Raw genomic sequence first — 23,359 nt, forward strand, 5'->3', positions numbered from 1 at the left:
AGCATATTTGTGTTTTTGCATTTTTTAACCTTTGCTCATTTGCCGTTCCAACAGATAAGTGTAATGTTCAGCTTCTTAAATTTCAGTATTAGCACCTAACCTATTCTATAACGTTACTTTAAACTTTGTTTTTTTGTGTTTGTGTGTGTATATGTATTATATATATATATATATATATATATATATATATATATATATATATATATTTTATATATCAGGGGCGTTATAGTTAGTTGGACATTTCACTCGTACAAAACCAGTGTAATTCCCCTGTTATAGTTCGTTCAGCTAACTATAACTTGCGCCCCCGCAATGCGCTGATGATGATGCCACATATTACATCTCTCATGACATGGTCAGTGACATCACTGATGACATCACTGATGACATCATCCAGTGAATGTGTGTTTCTGTAAAGTTTAAATACGTTAAATATATATAGGGAAAGGCATAATAAAGAATTAGTGGGTGTATAAGTGTCTGAATGGATGATTTAGTAGGTGTGTGAATGAGTCTATTAGTGAGTGGTTACACGTATCTTACTGAATGCATGGGTTAGTGACTAAACTGTGTGAATGTCTGTATCGGTCTGTCTGTTAGTGTGTAAGCAGCTGCATGGGTTTGTGAACAGCTGCATGGGTTTGTGAATAGCTACATGAGTGTCTATATGAGTTATTGATTGGTTGTCTGAGTATCTGTATAGGTGCCTGAGTGTTTGTGTGTGTGGGGTGTGTGTGACTCTGTGCATAGATGTGTGAGTCGGTTATTCACTGGGTGCATGGTTTCAAGAGTGTATCTGTGATGGACTGTATGGGTGGGTGAGTGTGTGTATGGGTGTGTTAGTGAGTGAATGTATATCTCAGTGGTACATGTGTGAGTAACTACATATGTGAAAGGCAGTACATATGTGTGTTAGAGTATTTAAATGGCTATAAGTGAGAGTGTGTGATTGTGAGAGTGGCAGTATGGATGAGTGTATGCTTGTATCAGTGATTGTATAAGAGCGTAAGAATGTGCTAGTATTTCTATGAGTAAGTGAGCTGGTGTGTGTATAACTGTATAGGTGAGTAAATGGGAGTGTGATTAAATATTTGCATGACTGACTAGGTGTGTGAGTACCTATATGGATGAGTGGCGGTGTGTGAGTGTCTATATAGGTGTATGAGCGCATATGATAGTCCTGTACTGAGTGACCGTAAGTATGAGTGACTGTACGGGTGAGTGAGTGGATGTATGTGTAGACCTAAGAATCAGTGAGTGGGTATGTAGTTATTGGTGTTGGAGTGTCTATGATTTTGAGAATGGCAGTCTGTAATTTAGAGTGGGTGTATCAAAAGTTATATTAAGGTGTGAGAAGATGCATGATATTATCACATGGATGATGTCATCAGTGATGTTATTTGCGATGTCATCAGTGATATCACTGACCATGTCATGAGTGATATAATATGTGACGTCATCAGCTGTGCATTGCGGGGCCGCAAGTTATAGTTAGCTGAACTAACTATAACGGGGAATTTCATTGGTTTTGTACGAGTGAAATATCCAACTAACTATAACGCCCCTGAAATCTATCGTTTTTTCAGTGAATTTCGAAGGTTTTTTAAAAGCTAATTTCTAACAATAACATGCTTGAAACCTTTGGTTTTTTTCAGTGAATTTCAAAGGTTTTTTTAAATGCTAGTTTCTAACTATGCCTACAGAGGTAGGACATGCGAAGAAAGAAGAAAAAACACACAGAAAGAAGCAAAAGAAAAGCAGAAAGAAGCAACAGAAGTCCACAAAGACAAAGAAAAGTGCAAGAAGAAGCAAAACATGTGCAGAAAGAACCAACAGAGGAGCAGAAAGAGGTCATGTTGCAAAATCATCCTGTGCCTACAACTTTTTTAGACGGGACCTGGTGGTAACTGACTCTGACTAACCAGGCCTAGAGACAGTGCTATGCTAAAATACACTCAGAATACAGTGAAAACACCTACATTGACTAGGGAACACTATGCGCTGGGGTACCCCTGTGCTTAACAGGGCCTCCTCTGTAAGGCCCTAGTACATAATAGGCCAGGAGAATTAAAACTACCTCTAAGTCAGAAGTGCAGAAATATGCTACATTAACTAGTAGTCACATTTGCAGAGTGGTTGAGAAAGGGTGCTGGGCGTCCAACTAACACTCAGGAATTCTGCTGCGTAGGACTTACAGGAGGTACCAGGAGGGATTATTGGCCCCCAAACTCCCTCTGGACTAAATTGCACTTCATCCCCTATCCCGTAGTCTGCCACAGGCACGTTTGCAGAGTGGTAGAGAAAGGGGGCCATGGTCGCCGAAGACGTCTTAGCAATCCCACTGTGTGGGACTTACTGGAGGGGTAGTTGGCCCCCAAGGACATCCTTGGCGGCCAACTTCCCAAACTATTACCTCCAGTCAGTCCCACATAGCAGCATTGGTAAGTACTTGTACCAGGCCACGCCCACTTTGCCCACCACTCTACAAACACGCGCCCGGCACGCTCTTGGATGGGGAATGAAGTCCCCTTCACTGCTTGGGGTCCTTTAGGGGCCAACTAGCCTACTTTTTACCTCCAGTAAGCTCCACGCAGTGGGATTGGTGAGAGGTAGAAAAAGGCTATGCCTCCTTTCTCCACCACTCTGCAAACGCGCCCCCTGGCATGTTGTAAGTTGGGGGATTAAGTCCCCTTGAATCCTGAGGGTCCCTAAGCTCCAACTAACCCACCAGGTACCTCCAGTAAGTGCCACGGAGCGTGTTGCAGATAGGTGTAAAAATGGGTGTGGCCTGGACCACTTCTCTGCAACCAGGCCTGTGGAGCTTACTGTAGGTACCAGGTGGGCTATTTCGCCCCCAGGGACCCCCAGTATTGAAGGGGACTTAATTCCCCAATTTAAAATGCGCCACAGTGCGCGTTTGCAGAGTGTTGCTGGGAGGGGGAGGGGCCTCGGCACGATTGCTGTGTTTTTTTTAATTCTTTGTTTTAGAAGGGGCTGTGTGGCACCCCTTCTTTTTACTTTTTTTGAGCCCTGGTGTCCCCATCCCCCAGGTCCTGAGCCCCATTTAAAAATATATATATATTTGAATATGCTTGCCCCCCTCCAGGGCCACTTCTAGCCCCAGGGATCCCATCCCCCGGGGCAGGCCCTATCCGTTGGGGACCGTGGGGGAACCCCAATGCCCCCACGGTCCCGCTGGATCCCCACGTCCTGCAGGAGCCGGCATTGCTTTTCCACATGGGGAGCTGCTGTCATGCAGCTCACCTTGTGGAAAAGCAATTCTGCTTTGCTTCATTAAAGCTTCATTCTTATTTGAATGAAGCAAAGCAGTTTGCAATGACAGGGCGGGAGCCGCCAGTATGTGTGTATGTATATATATATATATATATATATATATATATATATATATATATATATATATATATATATATATATATATATATATATATATATATATATATATATATATATATATATATATATATATATATATATATATATATATATATATATATATATATATATATATATATATATATATATATATATATATATATATATATATATATATATATATATATATATATATATATATATATATGCTACATCCGCAATGGCTGGTCGCATCCACAATCACACTCGACACCCGTATATATGTATGTACAACGAAGAAGGAGTCCTCAGGCAGTCCTCACAGTAAATCCTTGTCTTTATTGCCATGTAAACTACAACGTGTTTTGCCGGTTACAATCTTTCCCAAGTGCAGGTTCCATCAGCTTTAGAAACGATATTGTGCAAACCTATTATAACTATTTAAAAGACATAGAAGACAGACCATTTCACAAAGAACCACAAAGTGATACCAATATGTAACAAATATACAAATACATTTATTCATGCCATAAATTTGAAATCCTCTACTCGAGATGAATCCATAATAGAAAATATGTTAAAAAAATACTGCTCCTGCATTTTAATTGTATATCTTCCAGAATAAAACATGACATGATATGCATGACGCTTTTTCGTAACCATTGTTAACTTGCAGTGCCTGATAGTCAGTACACGATATAAGCCTGACAGATGTATGTGCAAAGAAATACATTGTGTTCCATGCCACGTGTCACTCTGTGTGAGACACTGTGATAAAATCATCAGAATTTGCGAGATCCCTTGACTCCAAAGGAGTGTATTGACATAATAATGCCCAAGCGGGCAATAGGATGTGCTGGTCTCTCAATACTATCACCACAATATTCACTCTGCTGATCACATAATAACGCCCATGTGAGCAATGGGAGAGGCAGGTCTCATGGTGCAAGTGCAACAAATAAGCAGTATGTTGTTGGTCACCAAACACCACCTTGTTGGTATCATGTATTTGACTGTCATAAGAAGCCAGAATGGGCCCCATTCATTTAATCAACATCATATTAAACATGGCACTATTCAAATTCATTTACAATATTTGTGGCAGTATCAATACACCAGGAAGGGTGTATATTAATCAAACAAAAGTGGGAAGAAATACATTGTGTTCCATGCCACATGTCACTCTGTGTGAGACACTGTGCTAAAATCTGTTGGATTCCGTCCACTCTGCCCACACACTGCAGGAACGAAGTATGTGCCACTCCCCTTCCCCTGCCCACTAGCCACTCACAAGATTGTGACTATGAGTGTACCAGTGAACCAGGAAAGGGGGTGGAATATGAGGAGACACCAAGTCTTCCACCCTTGTAGAATATAGAGTTCACTGCTCCCTCCTCCACTCCTCTGCACCTGGACAAACAGGGAAATACACTTCACCAGTCATGTACTATTCCCCAAATACCCCCCAACATCAGTGACCATGTCCTGCTAAAACAATCAAATTGCGCTTACCAGTTGGAGATGCAGGCTTGGTTTAGTGAAGACTTCGGTCAGCAGGTGATTCCGAACCAAGATAACGTCTCTTGGATACAGATATGGCCTGATACAATTAGGGTGTCCCTCATATCGTGTTAAACATTTAGGGGAAAAACATGCCTCAAATTCAGCATGAACAAAAAAACCCTGCCCGTTTTAAAACTCACTTGAAAACCGGCACTTGGGAAAGGACAGTGAGTGCTGCTGTAGAACAGCCGATAATCCAGCTCAAAAGATCAAATCCTAATCGCGGAATGACCTAAAACGTCATTTCCGCGCATAACGACCTGGAGCGGTGCGCTGAGGAGAGGCGAAAAACGAAACTAATTGCTTTGATGAACACCGCGTCTCCTCTGCACCTCGCGGCTGTGTACTAATGAGGGAATAGTGAAGTGGGAAGGGTAACAGGAGCCCATAATAACCTCCCAACTAAATACTAACGGGAACTGAGGAAACAACGGAATGGGAAAACGGGAAAACGGGACTCTAACTAACTAAGTCAAGGGAACGAGGAAATAGAAAGGGGATTCCGGAGCCCAAAACACGAACTCCAAAAAGGAAGCAAAACAATTCTCACGAGCCCGTGAGAAAAGTCGAAGCAAATCCAGAACAGACAGGAACCAGCAACCAGGAACCCACACTATAGCGATAACAAGCAAAGAAGGAAAGGTAGGACTGTCCTATAACCCAAAGCTGGTGGGTCATGTGACAGGTCATGTGATAGCAGTCCATGGTCACGGAAAGGGGACTGGACCCGATTCCTAACAAAATCATCAGAGTTTGCGAGATCCCTTGACTCCAAAGGAGTGTATTGACATAATAATGCCCAAGTGGGCATTAGGATGTGCTGGTCTCTCAATACTATCACCACAATATTCACTCTGCTGATCACATATTAACGCCCATGTGAGCAATGAGAGAGGCAGGTCTCATGGTGCAAGTGCAACAAATAAGCAGTATGTTGTTGGTCACCAAACACCACCTTTTTGGTATCATGTATTTGACAGTCATAGGAAGCCAGAATGGGCCCCATTCATTTAATCAACATCACATTAAACATGGCACTATTCAAATTCATTAACAATACTTGTGGCAGTATCAATACACCAGGGAGGGTGTATATTAATCAAACAAAAGTGGGAAAAATTATGATACAAGTGGAAAAGTGTGTGAAAAAGATAAAAGGTATATGGGTTCAGAAAACTTTTCAACAGGGGGGACACAGCCTATACATGAGAGGAATGCACTGATAATGGAAGCAAGTTGCACTAATGGGGAATTAACACACAAAGGTTGCCAATGTACAACAAAATCATGGTAGGATACAGATAAGACAAGTTATATATGGACTGTTAGTTCTTCATCCATATTGAGTCCACGCGAGACCTTGGTATCCAGCTCTATGATTAAGCGTGATTTCATGATACGCAGTAGTTTATCTCTGTCTCCTCCTCTGGTTGATATATCAACCCTGTCAATACCAAGAAATTGGAGGAAATCAGGATTACTTTGGTGTCTTTCATGGAAGAGTCTGGCAACAGGATATGTCTCATCATGATTCTTTATTGCTCACAGGTGTTCCAATATTCTCGTTTTGACAGGTAAGTTCATAATCCCAAAATAGCATAGTTTACAGAGCACTTTAACACATAAACACAATTGTCCAAGGTGCATGTGATAAATTTTGAGATCTGTGGCCAGTTTTTCTTCACCCTCCCATTTGACAAAAAAGTCGCCATTGTCTCTTACCCACATGATAATGGGGGAAATATATATTGAACTGGCTTCTGTCAAGACCAGACCATCTGCTTCTCCCACAAACCTGAGAACAAGTTTGCAAAACTGGGGGCGAAGCAGGTGCCCATCTCAGAACCGGACACTTGTCTGTAATAGGCAGCATCAAAACAAAAAATATTCTGGTTTAGACAGAAAAGCATAATTTTGCTTAGCATAAGAGTGTGGTCAAGAAACTTGATGGAGCTACCTCTCAAAAAGGAAACACATGCATTGATCAATTGTTGCTAGTCTATACATGTGTAAAGGGAATTGACATCTAAGGCCATCAGCAGACATCTGTCTTTCCAGTGGATCCCATTAATCTTGGTGAGCAAATCTGTGGTATCCCTGCAACATGATGGTAATGCCAGGAGGTTTGGGGCTAAGAAATGGTCAAGGTACATGGCTGCAGGGTCCAATAAGCCCTCATACGCCTAGGCTATGGGTCTTTCTGGGGGGTACGTGGGTGCGTTATGTTCTATGGGCAAAAAGTATATTGTAGGTGCCCTAGGGTAGTCTAACTTCAAAAACTGAGAATCATCATCATCAATAATGTCTTTACCCAACCACATGCTCAATAGATCCAAATAGTCCACAACAAAGTTCTTATATTTATTTATTTATATAAAGTTTTATATAGTGCGGACTTGACCCAAGCAGGTATCAGAGCAATTTACAGATGATCAAGGTACAAACAGAGTTGCAGGTCAAAAACAACAACAGTGATATTCAAGATACTTGAATAGATAGAGGAGCAATATAATATGCCAATGCAAAAGGAAATAGGAAGAGCATATAAGTGCAAAAGACAAATATGGAGGTTGAGCACAATCAAAAGTCACAGACATAGTCAAAAGCATAGGAACCCCTTAGAGAGAAGCCCTAAGTAGCCGAACCAACCACGAGTGGTAACTGGTGGAGGTACATGCAGTCAAACAAGGGTGTTCATCCATAGAGCTTTCACTTTTTTGAGGGAAAGATGATGTAGAGGGAATCAGTCTGATGTGTGGAGGCAGGAAGTTCCACATTCTCAGGGCGATACCCGAGAACGCCCGATTATAGGTTTTCTTTTTTGGGAATTTTTGAAGTTTCAGCAGCAGGGTGCTGGAATGCCTAGAAGATTGGCTCCTACCAGAAAGCTCCAGTTTTTGTGGCTCTATTCTCTGGCAACGGAACATTACATGCTGAAAGCCTCCATTCAACCAATCTCAAATAGAGCTTTCCTTGTGGCGAAATACTTCACACCAAAATAAATTTCTCGAACTAGGAAATATATGAAACTGAGTGTGGCGTCATGATTAATAGATACCAGGAAAGGGGATATCTAAACAAGGTGCTAAAATTAGCACAAGGCAGGGAGGCATCCCTCAAAAGGAATGACCTCCTCTTCTGTAAAACACAAAAGAAGACAGAAAAAACAAACACAATAAGATTCATCACTGATTTTAACAACAGGTCAAGTGATGTTAGAAGACTAATGAATAAGAATTGGGCAGTCCTGAAAGCAGACACAATTCTGAAATCTATTGTAGGATAACATGCAGGCATGACCTACTGGCGAGCCAAGTCACTTAGGGATACTCTCACACACAGCCACTTCCGTGGACCTATAGAAGGGGGTGGTTAAAAAATACTGGGGGATTATTTAGATGTGGAAAATGCAAAGCTTGCTGACAAAGTATCAACTGCAATATTTACCAGCTAGCCAGTGGCAAATCCAGATCTCAACATTCATCACATGCATATCGGACTATTGTGTTCATGCGTTAGTGCTATGCATTGTGGGGAGTACAACCTTCCCTGTCAAAACGAGAATATTGGAACACCGACGAGCACTAAAGAATCATGATAAACATATCCTGTTGCCAGACACTTCCAAGAAAGACACCAACGTAAATCTGATCGCCTCAGACTTTTTGGTATTGACAGGGTTGACAAGCCAATCAAAAAGGGATGATGGACGAAGCGTTTGAGCAAATCAAACACTCACCCCCAGTCAACTGATCTGGGTTTAATCCATCACCATACTTTAGCCCACTCAGCCACCCCATTTCAGCCATGGCTATATGCAAATCAGTCTGACCCTGTGCCTCATGGGAACAGTCCAGCCCGAACTGCCAAGCCATGTCTTCCATGGACCGGAAACAAGCATCCTGGGACCGGTTTCGGATTCATAATCCTCATCAGCCAGGCTATCTTGAATCCAGTGGCCAAGTGAGCAAGGGACTCACGTCTGAGCATACACTGCCACACTTAGGGCGAACAAAGCGATACAAAAGGGGATGATGGATGAAGCGTTTGAATAAATCAAACACTCACCCCCAGTCAACTGATCTGGGTTTAATCCATCACCATTCTTTAGCCCACTCAGCCACCCCATTTTCTGCCATGGCTATATGGCATATACGGCTATATGCAAATCAGTCTGACCCTGTGCCTCATGGGAACAGTCCAGCCCGAACTGCCAAGCCATGCCTTCCATGGACTGGAAACAAGCCAACCAGAGGAAGAGATAGAGAGAAACTACCACATATCATGGAAACACGTTTAATCATAGAGCTAGATCCCAAGGTCCTGCGTGGACTCAATATGGATGAAGAACTGACAATCCATATATAACTGCTCTCTGTATCCTGCCATGATTTTTCTGTACAATGGCAACCTTTGTGTGTTAATTCCTGATTGGTGCAACTTGCTTGCATTATCAGTACATTCCTCTCATATATAGGCCGCATCCCCCCTGTTGAAAAGTTCTCTGATCCCATACAACTTTTATCTCTTTCACATACTTTTTTATTTAAATATTTATTCCACGTTTTTTTCATTAATGTACATCCTACCTAGTGTATTGATACTGTGACATTTGATCTTAATGAATTTGACTATTGCTACGTTTAATACAATGATGACTAAATGAATAGGGCCCATTTGGGCTTCTTATGACAGTCACATACATGATTCCGGCAATGTGGAGTTTAGTGGCCAACAAAATAGTGCATATTTGTAACACTCACACCATGAGACCTGCATCTCTCAATACCCAATTTGGAGTTATTATGTGATGAGCAGAGATATTATTGTGCTGACCGTATTGAGAGACCAGCACATACTATTGCCCACTTGGTTGTTATTATGCCAAACCACTTCTTCGGAGTCAAGGGGTCTCACTAACTCTGTTGATTTTGGCACAATGTCTCACACAGTGACACATGGCATGGAACACAATACATTTCCAACCACATACATATATATCAGGCTTACATCGTGTACTGACTATCATGCATTGCAAGTAACAATGGTTAGGTATTAGTGGCAAGCGGGGAACAGCCATGAGAACGCGGGGATACCCCGCACTGCCATTACAACGCAGGGATTACAACGAAAGTCGTTACAACGACTTTCGCTGTTGGATAGGGAATAGTTTAATTTTCTATCCAACACCTCCCCTACTGTCAACGTGGGCTGGAGTTGGAATAGAAAATTAAACTATTCCACTATCCAGCGCCCTCCAGCGAAAGTCGTTGTAACGACTTTCGTTGTAATCCCCGCGTTGTAATGGCATGCGGGGTAAAAGCCTGCGTTGTACTGCCATACAACCGTGGCAAGCATATAGTTTTATATATTATGCTTGAAGATATACTCTTTTCACCATGTTCAGCTATACACTGGAATTGATTTTGCTTGCATTTTAACCGATGTAAATTAAAATGTATGAGCAGTATATTTATTTACATATTTGCTATTATGAATTAATCTAGAAGAATGTATTTCAAAAGTGAGCACAAACAAATGTATTTGTATATTTTTTACATATTGATGTCACTTGATGGTTCGTTATGACTGTCTGTCTACCATGTATTTTAAATGTTTGTGATTAATTTGCACTATATAGTTTCTAAAGCTGACTGAAGCTTCACTTGAGAAAGGCTATAAATGCCAAAACACGTTGCCATAGGCATCCCAATAAACAGAATACATATTAGAGAGATGGAGAAAGAGCATGCGCTCTACAGATTGGTCTGGGTCTGTCATTATGAGGATAAAATCCATGATGCATGACTATTTTGTAAATGATGCAGTCATTTGTGTGATTCTAAGACTGCAGCGTTTACAGAGTAGTTATATGTTATAGATTTTATCATCATAATGACAAATGCCAGATAATATACAGAGCATTAACATACTCAGCACTAACAGGATAATGCAGCAAAGGAGGACTAAATTATGCGACACATTTATATAAAACATTCAGCTAGAAAATACAAAATATGCAGCAATATGCAACATGATCTGCTGAAGCATTATTTTGAACTATTCAACTATAAATAACATGTGTGTTGAAATCTGAAATGATGCAAACTATGTGGCCAATGTATTTAATCCATTATTACAGATCAACAGATTGTGCATGCCTGGAGGGCACACATGGAAACAAACAAAAAACAGATCTATTTATCAGACCTAACTATAACATGGTATAATATATAACCTTTGGTTTATTCAGTGGACAGATAGATAGATAGATAGATAGATAGATAGATAGATAGATAGATAGATAGATAGATAGATAGATAGATAGATAGATAGATAGATAGATAGATAGACAGATAGATAGCTAGACAGATAGATATACACACTGAAAAAACATGAGTTAAAGGGATTTGTAGTTAGGTGAGAACATCAGTTAAAATATAGCATTTTACATGAAAGCTCTGAGTGCATTAAAAAGTATGGTAAGTACTCCTGTATCCCCTACAACACAAATACATTGCTGGTGGGGTACCCCCTTACTCAGAAAAAGGATAATTAAAAAGCCCTTGGAAGGGTATTATTGGGCACTCCTTGCAGTGAATAATAAATGAGCGTCTCCTGCAGTACATTTATTATTCCTTTTGTTTTTTGTAAATTTGTTATCTATTTTGGGTGCCCCGGTGCTGACCTGAGGCACCCACACCATTTATAATGTTGGAGACTGCCTGGAGAGCCCCAAGGTCCTCTCAGCTCCTATTGGCTCCTCACCAGCAAACATATGGGTGCCGGTGCAGGCTGGCAATTCTTTTGATAAGTGGGTGCCCCAGTGTCCATTCGGGGCACCTGCGATGCAGGCTTTGCTGCGGCCTGCGTGGGAGGCCCCAAAGACTCTGTGGCCCCAGTCGGCTCACACTGTGTCTCTAGAGGGAGCCTACAACACTCTCCTTTGCTTCCACCCAGGATGGAGTAGCTGATTTCACTGCTCCTGTCGGGGCAGATGTGCTTTCAGCCCTCGGAATGCCTGCACTCTTCCGGGCAGAAAAGAGCAGTGTCCAAGGGGATGGGGCCACAGAACACTGCCTATATCTGGCCCAGGGGTATGCGGTTCCCAGGGTGGATCTATGACACAGGGAGGGGTTGGAATGGCCCTTCCTCTAATGATAATAACAACCCCGGGGAATGGGGTCACCAGGGCCTCATAGAGGCAAGGGGGGGGGCTCGTGCCTTCCTACTCTTTTAAGATTGCACTGGGCTCTCCATAATGGGGTCCCCGGGTCGGAAACTCTTCTTGAGGACTGGGGCCAATGCTCCCCTCCCCTTTAAAAAGTGCACCTGGCCCCTGGGAATGGAGTCCCCAGGGCCAAAATCAGCTGATGGAGGTGAACCCATGCAAGGCACCCTCTGCATAGTTATTAAAAATCAATGCGATTGTCCTTCCAGCATACCACAGGGCTACTTTATTTTAAAAAACTGCATTTTTTTTCTGTGATCCTCAAGGAGAATTACAAAATAGCTGCAACATTTTCTTTTTTTTTTTTACTTTTAGCCCTGGAAGTGTCCAAGGACCTACACACTACAAGGGCTCAGGAGGTATCATTTCCCTCATATTCCTTTTAAAAAACATTTTCAGGAGAGTGGACTAAGTGCGCTTGTCCTGCAGTTACCATCTCAACATTTCTTTTCATGTTGCACCCAGACAATCAGAGCACTTGCACTGAAAAATCCCCCACGGACAATCAGAATTCTTAAATTTCAAAATGTCAGCCCAAAGTCCAGGTATATAACGTTTTTGTACTTTTATTTCTCAAAATTAGTTACACCACATCACAAAAGCATGCATTCCGGAACAAGATCTAGCTTTCTTCCAGATTTTGTGTAATTCTGCTGGGCTGGGATTTTGCTGTATCACTGTTCCTATGGAAAAAATGAATTGGGATTTTAGGTTTTGGGACCCCCGTGTTCCTTGTGTCCTGCTTGATCGATCATCCCAAAACTTTCAAGGAAGGAGCTTAGGTGGATTAATATTTTTGGGGGAAAGTTTTGTGAAGATCCATCAAATGGACAGAGTACATTTTCAGATAATTCTTGAATGGTACTATATCATAAACACTGCAATTATGATATGTAAATTCTTCCCTTGTTAACTGGACTATAATTTGGCATTAGATTAGACTTCATCCACAGATGTATGGATAATTTTGTGTACATGAAAGGTTACAGCTATAACCCACTTCAGGCTTTCAAGGAACACCTAGAAATTTGATGAGCCATCTCATGGGTCTCTGTAACTCAGAGCAGTGGAGATTTAGACACTCTTATTCATCAACTTCTTCTAGGAAGAACCAGTGGGCACTCAATGGGTTAGCAACTGATGGTATGAATGCTACTTGGTAACAATCACAGGCTATGTGGTGTTACCTGCTGAGATCATCAGTAGGTCTAAAAGCATCTGAAGGCATTTTTACTGTGACTGTGTTTTTGTGCAGTGGTGTGAGTGACCTTATATTAAATTTTTGTTGTTTCTTTTGACTCTGTAATGTTTAATGTTTGCGTGGGGGTGGGATTAAGTAAAATAATCTGTTAATCGTTTTGAAAGAACCAGCAGTGCTATTACAATTACACACCTTTCAGCAATAAAAGATAGAAGCCGGGATGCTCATGGGTAACTGAGCGCGTTATAAATTGTATAAATAAATAAATAAATTGTTAACTGTATGGATTTTGATATTTAAACTTGGGGAAGAGCTTACCTTTTTTGCATGTTCAGGCTGATTTACCATTTTCTCTGCATCTTCCAGCCAGGCTTGCAGGCTGCCCACAGTACTGCTATACCGATCCCAGTTTACAATGACTTCGTCCAACATGCTTCTCACACTTCTGACCTCCACTGACAGGTCTCTCCACTGAACACTGGTGTCATTCAGGAATTTACTTACACTTTCAGCTTCTTCCACTACAAAAGAATGTTAATATATTCAGGCAGGGCAGACTTAAAAATGTTTGAAGGCAATGTTACATTTTAAACATGTATTTTTACGTTTTTTTTGCATGAAACTATTTACATGAAACTAAAAGGTTTTAGTTTTTTTTTGGCACTAATATATACTAAAACAAACAGAATTCCGTGGATAATGAGCAACAAAATTGGCCAATAGCCAGGGCCTTAGATTAATCACAACACATATAGAGTACCTATCTAAAGTCACTTACCTACTGAAGTGAGTTCAGGTAACTGAAATGAACAATGCTGTTTACTCGACAAGCCGAAATATAGAATGTGTTATTGTCCTTGTTAACTGGTGTGAATATTCTTCACTGTTTCATTAAGTGAGCTTAGGATGTTGGTATGATTCAGTGTACTCCAATGTAATCTTAATGAGATAGAGTTATCTCTATATGCCCCTTATATTATACAACAAAGAACACCAAATAATATACGCTTCACTAATATCAAGGTCTAAGGATCCTTCCATCCTGATACCAGGCAGCACTACCAATGGCCATATAAAGTCTTGGCACTAGCCATGTTTTTTAAAGAAGCATATAGGTGACCATCTTTCAATTTTATGTCCGGTCCTGGTTTTCATAACATGCTGATGTACTTTGCCCCTTGCAGACCTTTCCTTTTGGAAACCTATAAAACATCATATTCTGGAGGTGGAGCGTTGTTTGTACTGTTTCTTGATCCCTACAGATTGCCCCTGTCATACATCACCACTTTACCTTGGCTCAGCTACAATCCACATATATTTCCTAGCATCCATGTTTCACAATTTACGCCTTCTGGCTTCTGTAGTCTGTCCCTCGCTTTCTAGGCAGAGCTGGGATTCTCACCATCTGGTATAATGCTCCTGACTTTTTGCATAAACCTGTTCTACTTAGGTGGTCTGCTTGCTGATAATTTCCGTGAACTTACTACTCCATTTTATTTACAAACATCTAACTTACTGTGGCCCTCCCTCCACCTGGTCTTGCGTGGTCCTCTGTCTCAAGGTCAATTCCTTGAGCCTGTATACTTTGCAGATCTCTGATTCCTTGATTCCTAGTTTATATTTTGATTTTACGGGTGTCTCTATTCCAGAGGTGTACCAACTGAATAGTGAGATTATATAATGTGGTGCCAAAATATTGTGACCTACATATTGCTAACCAAATATAGTGAGAAGGTAAGTAAATATAGATATTTATTTATGTATATAGATAGATAGATATGCATTTACTGTTCTTAACTTCACATACCTTAATATTTCTTTAACATACGTGGACATGGGCTTAAGAATAGTACATCTATACCTACCTAGTTGTAATTACCTTCATGATATTTCGGTGCTGAATATTTAAGCCACAATATTTGATATCACAATATATTTGTACTGAATATACTGACATACAACTTTCGAGAACTCTTTTCTAAAGCAGTAGCTTCTCCTCTATTCCTGGATACTGTCCTGGTACCAGAACCTCTAACCTTCCGGAATAGCATACTGTTGTCTCCTTCTGGTTCTGTACCCCATTCTGAAGCTACACCTCCCTCCGTTTCTTAATTCCTTTACAGTTTTGTGGTTCAGAGCTATTAGCTCATGAACTTGACTGTACGCCGAGGTCTTGCCTTACATTTCAAATATGTCTATTCTTTCTGCATACTTCCAATCCTTGATGAAGGAGCACAGTTGCTTGTTGGCTTTTCCTAGTTTTCTGATTTGATTTGAGATTTATAAAGCACAGCAATTACCCATAGGCATCAAGATGCTAGAGACCAGCCGTCGATACACAGGAAATAGAAAGAGACAAAAACTACAGCTAGATGCTAGACTGGCAAAAAACCAGGTTTTAAGAGCTTTTCTGAAGGGGAGCAGAAGGGGGATAGACCTAAGAGCAAGGAGTAGAGAATTTCAGAGCTTGCTTGCTGCCACGAGAATGCTTTGTCCTCCCACTTCTTCATCTTGTTTCTTGGTACAACCAGTTGCATTTGGAGCAAAAATGCAAGGGTCTGCTGAGAGAGTGCCACTTGCACATAGTCTTCAACCTTGACGGGTAGGAGGCATGCAGTGATTTATGAACCATACAAAGTGATTTGAAACGTATGTGTTGTTCAATGGGGAGCCAGTGCAGGAACTCAAGTCCCTTCCTGGCAGATTGTTTCCTGGGAATGTCCACAATGAGTCTTGTCAATGCATTCTGCAGTACCTGGAGTTTGTACTGCATACTCTTATTTGCGGCCAGGTATAATGCATTACATTTATCAGGTCTGGACATTACCAAGGCCAGTGCTACCTGTATCTGAGCTGCTTGTTGGATAAAAAGGAACGTTTTTTTTAACATCCTTATGAGCCAGGAGCTTGCTGAGATGGTACGGTTCATTTGGATATTAAAGCTAAGCTCAATATCCATCAGAACTTCAAGGTTCTTAGCCGTTTTGCTTGGGTTAGGACAGCATCCTAAGGATTGAGGCCAGCAGCTACTATTCCACTTGGATGACCCTGATCCAAATATCATCACTTTGGTTTTATCCCCATTAAGTTTCAAAAAGTTAGCAGACATCCATTCTGCCACTTTTGGTCATGCATCCAAGATTATTTTCTGACATTGAGCAAGGCCCTTTAGGGGTAGTGACCATAATCTGTGTATCATCTGCATATGACACCACCTCCAATCCAAATGAGTGGATCACAGTTGCTAGGGGTGCCACACACAGATTAAAAAGAGTAGGGGTCAGAGATGATCCCTGCAGAACTCCTCAGGGTAGTGTAGTGTAGGGTCTGTTTTGGTCTCCCACTTAATTTGTAAATTAGGTCTGGTCATTCCGTTCTTTTTATACTCTGTTACTATTGCTCAATTTTGCCTCTTACAATTCAGACCCTCATGTCACTGAGCTCTCTTTCTTTATTCTCTTATTCTTGACCCTTCCTTATTCTTCGACTCTGACCTTTCTTTCCTTTGAGCCCTCTTACCCCTTTTAGTTTCACTTCCTCATGTCCATTTGTTTTAGCTTGTATTAAAAACCTATTTATCATTAAATGAGCGTGCCGGTGACTTCTGAAGGTTGTTGGCTTTTGTAAAACACTCAATTTAGTACTTATATTGCTGTGGATGTTCTCTTATGACAATGCAAGATTATCTGCTACTTTCCAAATTGCAATCTCTTTTAGATCCACAAAGATGATTTCCCATAGAGCATATATACTTCATTTTATGGTAGTCTCTGGTTTCTCAACCTTAAACTCTCCAAATTTCTACACAATCCTGTCTTTATTTGTGCTTGTAATCAGTATCAGTATCAAAATCTTTATTCGATTGTAAATTTTACAATCATAAAAGTTCATTTTAAAACATCAAGAATCCACAGTTAAAAACGATTACACACAGTTCATTTTCATAGGCAAAAAAAAGACACAGTAAACAGTACAATATCAGACAATAAAAGCATGGGCAATATATAATTAAAAATATAAATATCTGTAGGCTTAAAAAGCACCAGCACAAATTTTTCAGCATGGTTAGCCATCCATGCTTTTCCTAAAGCAGATGGCTTTTTTTAAAAAATTACAAATAAACAGGGTACAGTCAATATTCAGTAGTTGTAAGTGATAAAGTGCGGGTTTAATTTGTGTAAAACTCATTTTTTTTTTAAGGCACGGTTTAAGGTATAATTTCCGTGGAGTGGAGTAATAAGGGCAAATAAAAAGGAAGTGTGCCAGATCTTGAGGAGACTTTCCGTCGCAGCCACAAGCTGGCAACACTTCGCCCCGCTGGGCGCCACTTGGGAATGCCAAAAGGAGGTGATAGAGATCAAAACGGAACCTTATTAGCAGGAACCTATCATAGCTAGGCATAGGCCATGTCAGGTAAGGTTCTATTTGCAAGCATGTTTTTATCAGTAGATGTTTCCTAATACTGACCTTCTGTATCTCAACCTCTTCTCTGTCAGTACATCTTAACAAAACTAAGGCATTCTTGACCAGGTTCACATCAGATTTTCTAATTGTGTTTGGGGCATAAAACAGATCATGTCGGCCAATTGCCGTTAAGCTGTCCTTTATATACTTGATCCATGGTACCTTAAATCTCCCATCTAGCTGTAAAGCTTCTTTTAGTATGGCATGTGTTAATGGGATTTCATTGTTTAACCAACATTTCAGCCAACATAAAATTGGGCTTACTGCTAATCTGTCACCTAGATAAGGGACCCCCAGCTCCTCATGTACAGAGTAATTCCCAATACCCCTAGGTAGTCTTAGGAGTTTTTTTAGGAAATTATTTTCTGTGACCTCTAGATCTTTTGCCTTGCGATAGCCCCAAAGCTCGCTCCCATAACAGGCAACAGCAACGCTTTTTGCCTGGTACAGCTTAAGCGATGCGGCCAACGGGCAATTGCCGATTTTTTTTGCAAAGCCAAGGATGGCCGCATTGACCCTTGTAGTTTCTCCCTTCTTTTTGGAGACTGCTGGGCCCCATGATAACTTATGGTCTATCAGAACCCCGAGGTAAGAAAAGGAGTTGGTTGATGGAATTTTTGCCCCATTTATACTGAAATTGCCAGGTTTCAGAATGCCCTTGCCTGTCTTCATAACGAAGGACTTAGAGTTGTTTATACTTAAACCACGTGACTCCATAAATTTGTGGAAGGAATTTAATAATTTCTGAAGACCAATTGCTGTTCTGGAAATAAGAACAGCATCGTCGGCGTAGAGTAGTACAGGTACCCCTCTGCGCTCGACTAAGGGGTAGTCTGCTTCTACAAGTAAAAGAAATTCCTCCAATTCATTAATGTACAGGTTAAATAAAAAAGGGGCCAAGATACAACCTTGTCGGACACCCCGTTTTATTTTAAATTCATCCGTTACATTAAGGTCTTGAGAGTAACGGACATTCGCCCTTGTATCTGTATGCAGATCGGCGAGAAAATTAACGAGGTTCCTCTCTACGCCCATTCTCAACAGAGTAGCCCATAATAGGCTTCTGTCTACGCAATCAAAGGCGGACGACAGGTCCATAAAGGCCATGTAGACGGTACCTTGTCTCGCCAATGTATACTTGCTTAGAATAAGGTATAGGTTCAGACACTGCGTAATAGTCGAGTGATCTGGTCTAAACCCATATTGTATGGGTGAGAGGATTTTGTTTTCTTTAGCCCAAAAAGATAACCTGTTGAGGATTACACCCCCTACCACTTTAACTACTGAATTCAATAAAGAAATTGGCCTGTAACATAACGGGCTACTGTGATCGCCCTTCTTAAAAATGGGAACTATAGTAGAGAGACCCCAAGTTCTTGGGCAACCAGTTTTCACCGCTGCATTGATTACAGCCGTGAGAACCGGGGCCCAAAGCGGGATACTAGACTTAAACAGGTCCGGCGGCAATCCATCCGGACCCGGGGCCTTGTTGGAAGTAAGACCCTGTATTCCCCTAACAGTCTCTTGTACTGTGAAACACAAAGGAATCACAGCTGGAGTTAAAAAGTCAAAGACTTCCCATTGCTCATTGCTCTTGAAAATTGTACTGTAATGGGACACCCATTCCCCCTCTGGGATGTTTGTTCCAATAGCTGTGTCATTAGGATTTTCATACAAAGGTTTGTTAATCATTTGCCAAAACTTACTGCTATTCCCCAACACAGATGGATCTAGGAGGGATTCAATAACATTTGCCTTGATTTCCTTTTTTCTAGTGGCTATTGCTTTCCTATAAGCCATACGAAGATTTTTTATCAATTCAAGATCTCTTGGTTTGGTTGTAATCTATGTATCTCTTCTTCCTTGGTTTGTCCCATTCAGACATAACCCGGTTCCTGGTCAGCATTCAGATGCCAGTCTCCTCCACCCATAAGATGCTATTCAAATTCCAGCCACCCCTACTCCAGTCTTCAGCTCTTGTGAAGTCGCGAAAGCAAGCACTCCCTGAGAATATGCTACACTCCCTGCAGCCAAGTTCCCTTGTCCTTGCAGAGCACAAGCCCTCATATTAGCTATCCTAATCCCTTTCTTGGGAAGGATCTTGGTATATTAGTTGACACATAACCACATATACACATTAAATTAAACATGACCTTCAAACTTATCTACATACGGCTTTCAATTGTTTCGCATTTGAAGCTGTGGTGCCTTATTGTTCATGCTTAACACTTATTACTAAATGCCTCCAGTTTAGTAATCTATTAAACCCTCAAGGGCGTGGCAATATTTCAATTGTATTGGAGGTCTGAACCTTCATATTGAACTGTTGACATCCCTGTCTTAATGATAAGGCATGCAAATCATAAAACAACTACAGTTAGGCAAACAAATCATGATGTTTGTGCCACAGTGTGACTCTTTTTAGGTATTTAGCTCCCAAACAAAATCACAGTTTGAAACTGGTGAGCAGCATCAGGCTTTTTGTTTTATTATTGTCTGAACTTTATGGTGCTAACTTTAAATCACACATCAGTCAGTGAGGGTCTTCAGATGGTCACAGAAGAAAATGTCTTAGAGTTAGGTCCCTAGTGCGAAGTCAGCTGCATCACGGTGTGTTCTAAAGATTTATAGGGAGCAAGACACAGGGACCTAATTAATTATGTTGAGCAATACAGGAAAGGCGAGTATAGTAGCTACTCGAGAAGCCACACTTATCCTTTATAAAAGATGCAGGATAAATGAGTACCCTGTCCTCAGACGTTTTCCTTTGTCTTATCTCAATAAGATTTTAGAGTTTAGATGGATCACACTTAGAATCCTGCCATTAGTCAGATACAAATTGGAGAACAGTGCAGCAACACATGCTTGGCTTAGCAGATGGCAACTGAAAGTTAAAAAAAATAGAAGGTGAACACACCAAAGCCTCTGCGTAGATAAGATGGGCTGGATCTCGCTCAGCTCCCCCTACAGAGCGTGAAGTAGTGCACATAATGATTCTGAGTAATTACTATTTCATTTCTAAACTCTAAATCACAGTGCTTTAATAATAACTACCCGATTTACTAAGCAGCTAACGCCGTTTTGCTGTTTGGACCCACTTTAAATAACTGGTGTTTCTATTGCAGAATATAATCAAATGTGGTTTATTTGCCTTCAAAAAACTTAAAACGTGAGATAAAAATGAGACTTTAGATCAAACACAGAGTCCAGCAACGAGGGTGTTGGTTCTCTCTGGACCTCTACTTAGGCTGTGTAAAGTAAAGTATATCTTTAGAGAGATTACATGTATTTATGATACAGTTCGAATCCTTTTGTCACTATGTAAATGTAGTTACAAGATTTTATTCCAAAACATGGCATGCATACCATGCTGCTGACTAAAATTCGAAACAACAAAAGGTAGAGGATGGTTTGTCCATCTTAGATGCCTTTTTGGTTCATTGAGAGTCTTAGGTAAATTTTTGTGGGGTTGGCGTATTACAGTAATAAGTAGGCCTGTGTGAAGTTAAAATTACACTAGTGAAATTCACAAATGTTGTGTTATGCTTAAATCACCAGATTCCTTAATACGTAATGTCATGTTTTGCTTGCGATTGGTCCGAAAAGAAAAGGAGTTGTCAAAAGTCATGTTCTGCTCAAACCTGTCTTCAGTCTGTAAACTGCAGGACTTTTTATTTTACTCAAGATTACGACACATACGATTTCAAACCAATTGTATAATTTTCCATAACTCTCATGAAATTTTCAGAAATGTTGCTAAAATAAATACTCGACTTTGCACACTCATACAATGATATAAGAAGTGGAAAGGATGAGAAAAACCTTGCAGTAAGCATGTTACTAAATGTTTTACCACATTTATGTGGGCATTTTACCAGAAGAGTTTTGCTGTTGCCAATGTGTCATGGAATTTAAATGCAGTCAAAGGGTAAGGACACATAACTCTTAATCTGTGTTAAAATGAGAAAAGAGTGATAACCCAAACACTGACTATTTTCTATCCTTACAGCAAAGCTCTTTAAGAGGCTAGTTGTGTTGTGGTGGAGACAGCATAGGTTTAAAACACAAAGGTAGTGCACAACGCATCACAGCTTACCTGATCCTTCAACTCTACAGTATACCTCAGCTGTTTGCTTCATGGTCTGGTACGTCACTTCGTATTGCTCAAAGAATTTATTTCCTTCAATAAATGACTGGAAGCAGAAAGGTTAATATCAGAGGCAAAAGTCATGCATCACGTTGAATAACAGCTTTTGAGGGAATATCTACTTGAACAAAGCACGTGCTACTATATATTTTTTCACATTTAAACAAAAGAGTGTCACCATTAAAAAGGAAGTTCTGCAAATATTCAAGGCATATTCTAAGTGGTTGCAACCCCTGGCTTCATTGTGTTTAACATTTTCCCGAGACCTTCCCCTGGTACTTGTAGTGAAGGGGGAAAGTTGGCTAATGTGTACAATGAGTGAATCAATTAATCATCAATTTTCAATGATGGTGATTTCTCAGTAAAATATTTCTGATTGTTTGATGGGTGGGAGGCAAATGGATACCCCTGCTTCCAAATGTATTACTAAGCACTGCTTCATAGCTATTGGCACTGTAAGTGTGAGGGACGGAGTTCCCTGAGGTAGATGGTATGGTAATGTGCCTGCGACTTCTGTACTCATATGATTGCTGCGATATTTGGTTAAATCAAATAATGAAGGTTTTAAAAACATATTTTTGTGATTGTGAATTAAGGAACTTTAACTAAGGATAAAAGCATCTAAATGAGTTTTGAAAATCATACAGAGGCAGTCAAGTCAATACCTTCATGTGGGGCCCCATGAAACACAAACATGTTTTTAATTTAAAAAATATGTCCTTCAGGGCAAAAAAGAAGAGAAGACTTCTGCACCAGCTTCGACAACATCTACTGCTATTAGCTTTGTTAGTTGCCATTTTATTAACAAGGACTGGCAAAGCCAATAGGTCTGGCCTAGGGAAGCTGGGGCAATTGTTATTTTATATTTATTATTGCAAACATGTGCCAAAACTATAAAAGAAAAAAACATGGTGGCCTTTCTTGGTGTGCCTGTGCAATAGACTCTATTAAAGATGTTCAGCCTTACCTTCCTGGAGCAACGGCAACTCACTGAAGTAACACTGAGCACAACAGGTACCAGGAGGCCGAGCGTGGTCACGCCCACTGGGGCGGGTGCCTTGATTGAACATTGGTGCTTTAAATATCGCCGGAGGTTCTACCGGTAAAGATGACCCATTCACAAAGTGCATGAAGCACGAAATGCGTCGGTTGGACAAAACAACTGTGGCCTTTCTTGTTGTGCCTGTGCAATAGCCTCTATGAAAGATGTTCAGCCTTACCTTCCGGTGTGGGCCCTTTCTGTTGTGGGCAACTTTTGTTTGGATTTGTACGGCTGGTCCGAGCCATGGAGGGAGCCCCGCTGCTTGAAGGCAGCCCCGATGTGACACCAACCGGCCGCGAAGGCAAAGGGACAGGTGCTAGTTTTTGGAGGCAGCAATGT

The 23,359-nt window shown here is 40.8% G+C and overlaps 1 protein-coding gene across 1 annotated transcript in view; it reads right to left on the minus strand.

Moving 5' to 3' along the window:
• Positions 1 to 23,359, minus strand: part of SYNE1 (spectrin repeat containing nuclear envelope protein 1) — a 2,361,447-nt gene that overhangs the window by 1,783,067 nt on the left and 555,021 nt on the right. Inside the window, exons 15-16 of the mRNA XM_078648775.1 lie at positions 21,928 to 22,024; positions 13,686 to 13,888 (exon numbers count right to left, since the gene is read on the minus strand). Of these exons, the coding sequence (XP_078504901.1) occupies positions 13,686 to 13,888; positions 21,928 to 22,024 (300 nt within the window). The remainder of the gene's footprint in view (positions 1 to 13,685; positions 13,889 to 21,927; positions 22,025 to 23,359) is intronic.

The sequence above is a fragment of the Lissotriton helveticus genome, chromosome 6 (assembly GCF_964261635.1).
Source record: "Lissotriton helveticus chromosome 6, aLisHel1.1, whole genome shotgun sequence".
In the NCBI taxonomy this organism is placed as follows: Eukaryota; Metazoa; Chordata; class Amphibia; order Caudata; family Salamandridae; genus Lissotriton; species Lissotriton helveticus.